Below are 10857 nucleotides of genomic sequence, written 5' to 3'. Positions count from 1 at the left end.
CGTTCGATCTTAACCTAGAGCCAAGCCCATAGAATCTCCATCGAGGAGAGGCCAATGGGCCACCTGAGTCGCTCTCTAGAGTGACACGGGCATCTACCGGGAGTCGGGTTAAGGAGCAGTGGAATGCCACATGAGAGCTATGCCGACCCCGTCAACGGATGACGGACCTAGATTCCACTTGGACATGCCCATTAGCGAGCTCGCTGAGCGCGACCTCAAGCCATCGAGGCAAGTATCGTTAGCTCAGCCCTTTGGTTGCAAAAACCACAGACGGGGTTAAGCATGAAACACGACCGATCCCCACCGAGCCCCACGGGGCTCGGGGGCTCGAGCCGCCCGACCCAAACGTGGGAATCCACCTGACCGGGGTTCGAAGACCGGCCCACGAAGGGCCCGAGGCTGCCTCGTGTCGAACAGAGCTAGGGGAGAAAATGTAGATGAGCCCCAGTGGCCTTTGCCCGACCCACTCAGTAGTGGACAGGGTCATCTCAATCTTCTCATTTGATCCTAACCTCAAGCCAAGCCCACTGAATCTCCATCGAGGAGAGGTCAGTAGGCCACCTGAGTCGCTCTCCAGAGCGACATGGGCATCTACTAGGAGGTGAGTTAAGGAGTAGTGGAATGCAACATGAGGGCTATACCGACCCCATCACAAACGATGGACCCAGACTCCACTCAAACATGCCCGAGCGAGCTCACTGAGTGCGTCACTCGAGCCATCGAGGCAAGTGACATTAGCTCAACCCCTCCGATTGCGGAAACCACAGATAGGGCGACGATCACAAAGACAAGCTGACCCTCGACCAGACCCCTACTATGCAAGAGGCTCGAGGAAAGTTGGACTCACAAGGAGACCAAACGCGCGGTCGTAGAACGATAGCTCAAATCCTAGGGAGGGGGTACGCACGAAAACAAGAGATGCTTTCTCCTACTAGTTTCGCTATCCTCTCCTCAGTCTTTAGTGACACCCAACTCCAGCAATGGCAAGGGGTCAGGTCTCACTCGAGGGCTGATAAGGGTATATATACACCCTTTCTAAAAAAGTCGCCATGCCCGACACCCTTCCTCACGTTAAACCTAGTAGCAAGGCCTGCAAAAACAAACGACTAAGCAAGGCTAGTCGCACTGCGAGAAACCTACGCCCCTGCTGCAATGGTACTCTTGTTACCAGCGTGATCAGAGTTTCCCTCCTACACCTCGAGCTCTACGGTCTTAACAAATGGAAGGGTCAGAACGCATGAACCCCTTTTCACACATAAAAAGGGAGGAAAAAAATTATTCGCACCAAAACAAAATGACAAGTCTGTTCAAACGATACAAAAGGGTCAGCACTTGTCCGCTGATTACAAGAATGAGCACATGACCTATTAAACTAACTAACCCCTCTGGGGGAGAACTATGCCTTCGATCCTATCCGCCAGGTCCTGCAAAAGGGGAGCCACCGCCGCTTCCATCTTCTCCAGCTCGTGGACTTTATAGCTAGGCGCAAAGCCGCGGCTCATCGCCTCCAGATCGATGTTGTCCCCATAGTGAGAATGAGCAATCATGAAGGATTGATTGACCCCGGCGCAAAGGGCGTTCCTCTCGAGCTGGCGCACCCGCGCCATAATCTCGATGGCATGGGCCGCGAGCGAACTAGTCCCCTCTGACCGCACCACCTCAAGGTTGTCGTAGACCACTCTGAGGGTGGCGCTCAGGATATCGAGCTCATCGCTCTCCGCCTAAAGATTCGTTCTCGCCTCGGCGAGGTCCACGGCCAGCCCGATAGAAATGCTTTTAGCCTCCATCTTCTAGACCGTCGTGTTTCCAAGCTCGGCTTGGAGGGAGCCAACCTTCTGCTGTGCATCGTCGCGCTCTAGGCAGGCCTGGTCATGCTCTCGGAAGGCCTGGTCGTTCTCTTTGTGAGCCACGCTACGTTCCGAGCGGAGCCTCTCTGTGATTTGGAGCAGCTCATCCCGCTCCTTGTGCAGCCGAGCGACCACCGTGGCATCCAGGCTCGCTCTCTTCTCTAGGGCCGTGAGCTTCTCCTCAACCCCTAGCTTCAGCTCCCTTTCCTTCTCGACCTCAATCAGAAGTTCAAGGATCCGCTGGCGGGTCCTGGTGTCCTTTTGGAGTAGCTCATCATGCTCCTTCCGTGATCTCACCGATAGGGCCTCGAATGTCCTCTTGGCCTCGTCAGCATGCCAATGGGCCTCGGCCACCCACGACCAAAGACTGTCCGCCTCCTCGATGAGGGGAGTCAGCTCAGCCACCCTCTACTGGACAGCAACAAGCTGAGCGATCACCTCCCTGCGTAGCCATGCCTCCTCAACAAGGTAGTCCTAAGTTTCCCTCTGCTCATAAAGGAACCAAGACTTCCCCTGGCTGCGACCGATAAGGGACTCAAAGGAGACGATGGTCAGAATACAAAAAATATATAGAGAAAGAAAAGGGCGAGAAGCAGGGTCAAGCGAATACCCATCTAGAGGGAACAACAACATTGCGTAAGGCACCTCGGGCGTGGTCTAGGGCTTCGAGCACAGACGCGATCCCCATGTTGAGGCTCTCCTACTCCATGCTCTCTACAGCGGCGTCGAGAGTGAAGAGCGTCGACATAGTATCCTCTGGACTCACCCACCGGAGCAGGGGCTCACCCTGTGTAGGCGAGTCGCTGCCCACCGATGTAAGGGCTAGGGACGGCTTCTTGCTGGCTCCGATCACCGCCGACCCTTCTCACTGTGATGTCCCTGTCGGGACACTCCCTTCGGCGATGGAAGGGGTCAGCGGTACAGACGCTGACTCCTCTCCTAGCACCATGACCTTCGGGGACCCCTCGGTCGCATCCCCCTCCATCTGACTCACGCCAGAAAGTGTCACCTAGGCCGCCAATGGCGCGGGTCATGCCAGTTCCTTAGGCCCTGCCATGATAGCACCCGTCTGTGACCCGCCTGTCATAGCCACCGCCACCTCTGCCTATGTCGGCGAGGTCCTGATCGGCTATGTCATGCCCACCATGGATGGCGCCATGAGCGCGGTAGACAACCCCATCCGCCTGTCATCGGCAGCAGTATCACCAACACCACTGGCTGTTTCACGACCTCCGAAGGCGTCCCTTGAGCCCCCGCATCCACTTGTCCCGCCAAGGGCACGGGTGCCACCGTGGGTGGCACCTGACCGGCCGGCAACGTAGTCACACTAGCACCGCTCCCTCCCAAAATGGGCTCGACGCCAGCCGATGGCTATCGCCTCGCTTGAAGGGCGATGCTCTTCTTTGGCGCCAGCGCCAAACGATTATGCTACCTCCCGACGCTGCAAGAGACAAAAAGCATATGTCACAATGAAATCTAACCAAAATAGGGAAAATAGAGGAGCTGATGACTCACCTCAGCGCCATTAGGTGGTAGATACATTTGGAGGGTGAACCCCTCGACCTCTGCTCCGTCTCGTCAGGGCGAGGCTATTTTGAGCCCACCCCCTGTTCCTGGGCAGATGGGCTCGCTCCCTGTGGATCTCAAGGCACGACGACGGAGCTACCCGCCTCCACTGGCACCTCAGGCACGATGGTAGAGCCGCCCGCCCTTGTTGGCTCCTAGGGCAGGCCGATGGTACATCCCATCTCTGCTGGCTCCCTAGACGTGCCCTCCCCTCCGTGGAACAGGAAGGGTCCTGACTCCTGCAAGGATGACCCGATACCTGTCAGCACATCCTCATTCTCCAGGTCATCCCACTCGATGTCGTTGACTACCTCATCATCATCTCCATCATCATCATCATCATTGTCGTTGTCATTGTCCTCCCCTCGCTCCCGCGCCTGTAGCTTCTATTGCTTCTTCTTCCTTTTGTCCTCCTTCGCCTTCCTCAGTCGCTCACCCTCGGCGTGATTCACCGCCATCACAGATGAATCCCTCGATAATGGCGCTAGGTGATCTATGAAGATGAGGTCCCTCGACTGGTCCCATCCCTCTCAAAGTTAGTATCCAGAGGTTGGGAAATCAATTGAAGAGGAGGTATGAGGAGGGGAAACTTACGAAGACAACATGGCCTGGTTCCGACCACATCAAAGGATGTCCCAGCACTGGGTCGACAAAATCGAGGGGGGCACCAGCGTCGTCCTACGAAGGCTCCATCACCTCCTTAATGCATTACGAAACCTCAAAGTGGGGGAATGCTCCCTCGGCAAGCATCGTTCCGTTGAATGACGCCTCGGGCGCCATCGTGTATAGCGGGAGTGCGTGCATCATCAACGGCGCCACCCTCCTTGTGTGGTAGGCCCCAATGACACCACCCCTTCAAGCCACTCTCCTTTAGGATGTGGATGGTGGCGATGTGGTCCCGGATCTTCTTCTTATCCTTCTCTGGAACACCCCACTTCTTCCACGACTCCGGGGCCTCTTCGATCAGGCGTCCGGTGAACTCCGACAGAGGGGCAGCGGCATCGTTCTTGAGGTAGAAACACTATGAATGCCACCCCTTGTTGGACGTTGACAGCCGCATAGGTGGGTACTCGCCGACCCGGTTGTTCTGGAGTTGGATGCCGGCGCACCCCATCGGTGTGTGCAGATCCTGTCTGCCACTCTTCTTCTAGAGGGTGATGGCGAAGAAGTACCTCCACAGATCGAAGTGGGGGCTGAACCCTAGGAATCCCTCACACAGGGTGACAAACGCCACCATGTGTTGGATCCTGTTGGGGTTGAGATGCTACAGCTTGATCTTGTAGTAGTGCAGCAGCCCTCGGAGAAATCTGTGGGTAGGGGTCATGAACCCACGCTCATGGAAGTGGGTGAATGACACCACATAGCCATCAGGCGGCAACGACAGATCCTCCTTGCCGGGCAGCAGCCACTCCTCGGCCGAGGTTCGCACGTGGAGAAGATCACGATGGACGAGCCCTTCCATGCGCTGGAAGGTGATATCGGAGCGGCACCATGAATCCATTGAAGGTGGGGGTGGACGGATGTGAGCTCGACGGCGATGGGGATGCAGAGGTAGGAAACCTAAGCTATTGGCGGCGGTGGTCGTGGCTGCGGAGGCAAGGATACAAGGTATAGAACTCTAGGGGCAAACCCTTTGGTTTTATAGGGGCAACGGGTGTGAGGAAACCAATCACCCACCTAGATCTCCACGCCTACCATAATCTACCACCACGTCTCACTGCGGGCCACACGCACGCAATCTCTATTCATTCCCTCGAAAAACTCACCAGACATTTCGCCTCTTCGAATGGGCCACGACTCGTCACGAGTAAGAGGAATTTGGATCTAAAAGCACCTCTACGGCTCGACTGGGCCTAGGAGTTCGCAGGTCGGCCCATCGATGAGTTCGACAATCGCTCTGGGTGCCTTTAGGGTGAGAGGTGGAAAGGGATGGGCCCGCTAGCGGCCAGTACCTGGGTGCACGAGCACCGTAGGCATCCCGGCCCACGTTCAAGTCTCGGTCGGTTATGATCCATGGTTTTTTTCAGAGAAAGGTACTTAGCCCTCGGGACCGGTCAAACGGATCCGAAAACTATATGGATTGACCGCTGAGAATCTAGGGTCAGTCGCCAAGCTGACCTAAGCCGAATCCCCACAAACAAGAAGTTGGGGGGCCCACTTAGACTAGCCCATTAACAGCTCACCTGGTGCCATGATTCATCCTTAGAAGGAAAATCGAGGCATGGCTCGGCTCCTCCATTTTTATTGGAAAAAAAGCTCGAGAGAAGACAATCGCAAAGATGAACCGATCCTCGACCGGACCCCTGCTATGGGAGGGGGCTCGAGGAAAGGGAATCGCCGGCCCCAGGTCATGCTGTGGGCAACAAAAGAAGGTCAAGGCCTTCAGAGCCCTCCATTTTGGAAAAGCCTTCGAATGAGTATTCTACTCCTCCGCAGGCTCGGGGGCTACTGTCGGGGACCAATACTAGGGTACCGAAAAAGAATGAGCTAATAACCATCAATATTGATTCATCCGAGCAGTCAAGAGCACGACTATAGCTCTAATCGACCCTAGGTGCACAAGCTCCGCCTCACCCAACCTCTGGGGGCAGCCTCCACCTCACACGATGATGAGGCCGCGGGCTCCACCTCGCCCGACCTCTGAGGGCTGGCTCTGCCTCACCTAACACCGAGGTCACGGGCTCCGCCTTGCTCGACCTCTGGGGGTGGGTTCCGCCTCGCTCGACATAGAGGTCGCGGGCTCTGCCTTGCCCGACCTCTAGGGGCAGGCTCCACCTCACCCAACACCGAGGCCATGGGCTCCGCCTCCCCTGGCCTCTGGGGATGGGCTCCGCCTCACCCGACACCGAGGTCGTGGGCTCTGCCTCGCCCGACCTCTGAGGGCTAGCTCTGTCTCACCCGAAACAGAGGTCACGGGCTCCGCCTCGCCCGACCTCTAGGGGCGGGCTCCGCCTCGCCCGATCTCTAAGGGCTGGCTCTGCCTCGCCCAACCTCTGAGGGTGGGCTCCGCCTCGTCCAACACCGAGGTCGTGGGCTCCGCCTCGCCCGACCTCTGAGGGCTAGCTTCGCCTTTCCTGACCTCTAAGGGTGGGCTTCGCCTCGACCGACCCCGAGGTCGGGGGATCTGTCTCGCCCAACGAAGACCCATACCGCCGCCAACCACTCTAGGTCCAAGCGAATGGGCCTGGGTCAAAGCTCTGACACCAGGGAGGTGACCGGCACGCCCCGATATAACACGTGGCTATGACGGATCATACTTGGGGATTCACATCAGGAATAGCATCGGGCATACCGGTGCTGTTCTGCCTAACCCTCGTACGAACACTGACAGGCACGTCAGTTCACCACGACGTCCGCCAAGACAGAGTGGAGCGCCACGACCGGGAGACGACGCCTACGCATGGCGGTAATGACGGATAGGGCCGCGACGTGGAGCTGTCCCTGTTGACGTCTACAGGGTTGGCGGGACCCATGTGAAGGAAAAGAAGGACCCAACGATCCTGGGGGACTTCTTCTCCTTCTCATCCTCCTCTTTTCCCTCCACTGTAACCCATGCTTTTCCTTGACCTATAAAAGGGAAAGCAGGACATCCCATAAAAAGACTCGACTCGATCGCATCGCAACACATCGCATCAATTGGGACTCGAATCCCGAACCGACCAGAACACACAAGCACACAGCCAGGAAGCGACCGAGCCCTCGGCGCCTGCTCGCTCCTCTCACCAGAGACTTGGGACCCATCCCTCTCTTGACCGTTTGTAACCACTACTATGAACTTTTAGTGCTAGTAACACGAGCGACAGCAACGAACTGGACGTAGGGACATTCTGCCCGAACCAGTATAAATCTTGTGTCCTCTAAGCACACCATCTGGGTCAGATGCGCAAGATTAGAAATTTACTAGCCGGTGGTAACTCGAAACACCGACAATGATGAGGAGGAGACGATGAGTACTGGGGACATGGCGGAGGAGGCCTACAGGAAGACTAAGGCTCGCCGCCCGCCCGGACCTGGCCCTGTCCTTGTCTCGCACCGTGAGCACGTGTCCATGTGCGATGGGGGAGGCAGCCACGGCCACCAGACCTGCGTCGTCGCGCGGTGAAAGCTAGCAGTAGCGCGAGCTTGGAGGGCCGGACTTGGTGCACGGCGCATCGTCCCACTTAACCAAGAGCACGGGAGAGATCGGGACAGCGAGGTGCGGGCGTGGCGCACGCAACAGAGCCTCGACGTGTGGCGACGATGCTGTTGCTGTCGCTGCGCCGGCGGCTCTTGCTCTTAAACAGCCTCATCTGGACGCTGCCAGGAGCCCTAGAGGCCACGTCATCAAAGGCATCCAGCGTGGAGCGCCACATATACAAAACCACTTAGCAAAACCACCCAGGGATTAATTAATCGGTTTTGCAAACTTTAATGTATTCAATATTTGGTTTTATACTTGGAGGGGTTAAGGAGACACTTAAACAAATGTCACATGTAGACTTTTTCCTTTTGTGGAGGGGGAGGAGAGCGTGACTGTGTGAGGAACTGAGGGCCCATTTGATCGGGCTCCTGCATGCTCCGGACTACACTGTAGTGATACTGTAGCCGAAGCCGGAGGAGCAAAAAAACGAGCTTCTCCCCCTCAGAACGGTTATGTGAGAGAGCAAATGAAGAGAGAAAACCGGCTCTGATGAACAGTGTCCACATATGACATGAACAGTGTTGCGGCAGAGGGAGCCGGAGCCGCCCGGAGCTGCACCAAAGAGGGCATGAGAAAGGGTGGGTGTGGAACTACGTGGCTGAGGCAGAGGCGCAGGGCGAAGGCAAAGGACGAAGACGCGTTCGCGTTGGAGAAGTGTAAAAGTGATAATAGACTGTTATCGGCGCGGCCCACTTTATTCTTGCCTGTCGCGGGCTCGCGGCTTTGCAGATTAAAGCCTTGTTTAGATTGCTTCAAAGTTCTAAGTTTTTTCACTCTCTCATCACATCGAATCTAGGGACACATGCATGCAACAGTAAATGTAGATAAAAAGAATAATTAATTATATAGTTTGATTATAATTACAAGACAAATCTTTTGAGCCTAGTTAGTCCATGATTGAACAATAATTGTCCAATACAAACGAAAATTCCCGTTTGGCGGGCACCCCCGTCATTCCCGGTCATTTCGAATTCTGATTTTCATGAGAATCCCACACCAAACGCCGAGCCCCCCGCCAGTGGTCAGTCGTCACTCGTCACCAAGACTCACCGGCCCGCTCGTCGGCGCTCAGATCTACCCTACCCCGTCTAGACTCCGCTCCGCCATGGACGACAGCGCCGGCGAAGCCGCCGGCCAAAGCCAGGTACGCCGAATTCGTGGGGCCTCCCTTTCTTCTGCTCCCCGACCCTTATCGCGGTCCAAGTACGGAACTCGCCGGAGTAATCCCTCCTCCAGGCCGCTCGCTTACCCGCGTTTTCTGTCGTTGCAGGTCCACGAGTGCAGTTCGTACCCACTTTCGTTCCCTTCCCGTGCGTTCCCCTCTGGCCTCTGTCTCTCGCGAATCTAGCGTTTTCTTGTCGCGTCGAGTTTGGATCTCTGGCTGTGCTGACGCTTGTTTGGGTGTTCTGTTTCTTCGTCAGAGCCGCCGGACATCAAGAATTGGTTCTCGAGCTATGTGTATGACTCACCGGAGGTCCCGGAGCTGGTTGCTGATAACGACGGCGGCAACGGCAGCGAGACCCAAGACCCATTCGAGGTAAATTTGTTTTTGCTGAATTCTATTAATCAGGTCGTGAACGCGTTACATTTCTTGCTGCAAATTTCATGCATCCTCCTACCTATTAGGCTATTAGCCCATCTAACTGTGTACTCTGGTTCCGTTACCCAGCATTCGTCATTAAAACATTCTCTCCAGGATGGTGGAGTTGCTTTGAGAGAAAATTGTTTAGGAGGCCAATCTGAGCCTGAGATTTTTTCTGGAAAATATTTGGTTCCAGTTGATGGGAATGCGATGAAGCCCGCCCCCAAAAGGAAGCAAAGCCTGCGGGCATTGTTTGGAGCGAGTTTTCTTGATGAGGCTGAGGAAGCTAATGAAACTGACAGTCACGGTTTGTTCCCTGTGCAGCTAAATGCACTGAAGCATGTGTCAGATTGTACAAGCCTTCCTCTTAATGAAATATGTGAGGCACATTCAGAAAAAAAGGATTGCGCAACAAGCTTGCCTGATAGTACTAGACATAGCCAGGAAGGCACAATTGAGCACAGTAAGGTGCTGGTCGATTGTGATCGTATTAGTTCAGCTGATACTCAAGAAAGCACCCCTGAAGATCAGGAGGTTGCGAGTAAAAAGTCTGCTAACTGTGATCATGCATGCTTGGCTGATATTGGAGAAGGCTTTGAAGCAGATGTCATCAATCATATTGAACTGCCTGTCAGTTTCAACAGTACCATTCTAGCTGGGACTGAGAAAAAGATCCCAGATGGTGTTGACAACAGCCCAAGTCTTGTTAGTCGCAACAGTCTTAGTTTAGCTGACACTGAAGGTAATTCTCCATTAGGGGAAACTGGCAATGAAGAGAATTCTCCCCTAGGGGGAACTGACCGCTGCAAGCTTTCATTAGACAGTAAAAGGCAACAAGAAATGGTTGCATCAGATGGTTTTATAGCTATAAAGAGGAAGGAGAAGCAACCAGAGGAACACGAAACAAACAAAATTCTGAGGCACCCAACAACTGGGAAAGAGAAGGAAAATGGGAACTTAAAAGATAATGTCATCATTCCAAACCAGAAAGTTTTGGTCCAAGAGCAAACCAGACGTCCCTTGGCAGATAGGACTAATTTTTCAGAAGTAAACGCATCTCCGGTACCAGAGCCGAGCAGGAAATGGAAGTGTCCTCGCAAAGGCAAGCCCTATGTTGGTCGTCCAATGAAGCAGCTCAGGTTGGAGCAATGGGTGCGCCGTGTGAATTGACACTTCAACATCTACCATCCTTTTTCAGAAGAGTATGCGTCATCAGGTTGACAGTTTGGACCAGTTTCAGCTCTACCAGTCTGTAGAAGTGCATGTCACCCAAGTAGGAGTAGATCTGTTATAATCTCGTTATGTTTGTTAGCTAGTCGTGCTACTGCTATCCCAGTTCAATTTTTTCATAGTACCAGGGTACATATCGGCAGAAGACTGAACTGAGACAAGCTTAATGACGGGTATAATATTATGTGAATCTTGTTTTCAGCTGAGATTCTGTGTTTCTTTTTAATGTTCAGCGAATCTTTGGTCTGTTGGGAAAATGCTTCTCAAACTGTAATGGGATTAGTACTTCATCCATAAACAGTCGCATGAATATACGAAGACTTTGTGGGGGGAAAAAAGAAAACACAAGTGAAGATTGTATACTGGGCCTGGTTATTTTTGGACCATCAGTCGGCCCACATCTTCATACGACTTACCGGTCCTTCCGAGGCCATAATATTCCTCAACGGAAA

The 10857-nt window shown here is 54.3% G+C and overlaps 1 protein-coding gene across 3 annotated transcripts; it reads left to right on the top strand.

Moving 5' to 3' along the window:
- Positions 1 to 8624: 8624 nt before the first annotated feature.
- LOC136494905 (uncharacterized) lies at positions 8625 to 10572 on the top strand. 3 transcript variants are annotated; one of them, XM_066491078.1, is made up of 4 exons: positions 8625 to 8737; positions 8864 to 8903; positions 9015 to 9130; positions 9500 to 10572. In XM_066491078.1, the coding sequence occupies exons 1-4, from the start codon at positions 8699 to 8701 to the stop codon at positions 10343 to 10345; spliced, it is 1041 nt and encodes a 346-aa protein (XP_066347175.1). In that variant the 5' UTR covers positions 8625 to 8698; the 3' UTR covers positions 10346 to 10572. The 3 variants fall into 3 exon arrangements, with proteins under 3 accessions (XP_066347175.1, XP_066347174.1, XP_066347173.1); XM_066491077.1 differs by having other exon boundaries at positions 9263 to 10572; XM_066491076.1 differs by having other exon boundaries at positions 9015 to 10572.
- The last annotated feature ends 285 nt before the right edge of the window (positions 10573 to 10857 follow it).

The sequence above is a fragment of the Miscanthus floridulus genome, chromosome 11, assembly GCF_019320115.1.
Source record: "Miscanthus floridulus cultivar M001 chromosome 11, ASM1932011v1, whole genome shotgun sequence".
NCBI classification, from domain to species: domain Eukaryota; kingdom Viridiplantae; phylum Streptophyta; class Magnoliopsida; order Poales; family Poaceae; genus Miscanthus; species Miscanthus floridulus.
This window is presented reverse-complemented; position numbering and strand designations above follow the sequence as displayed.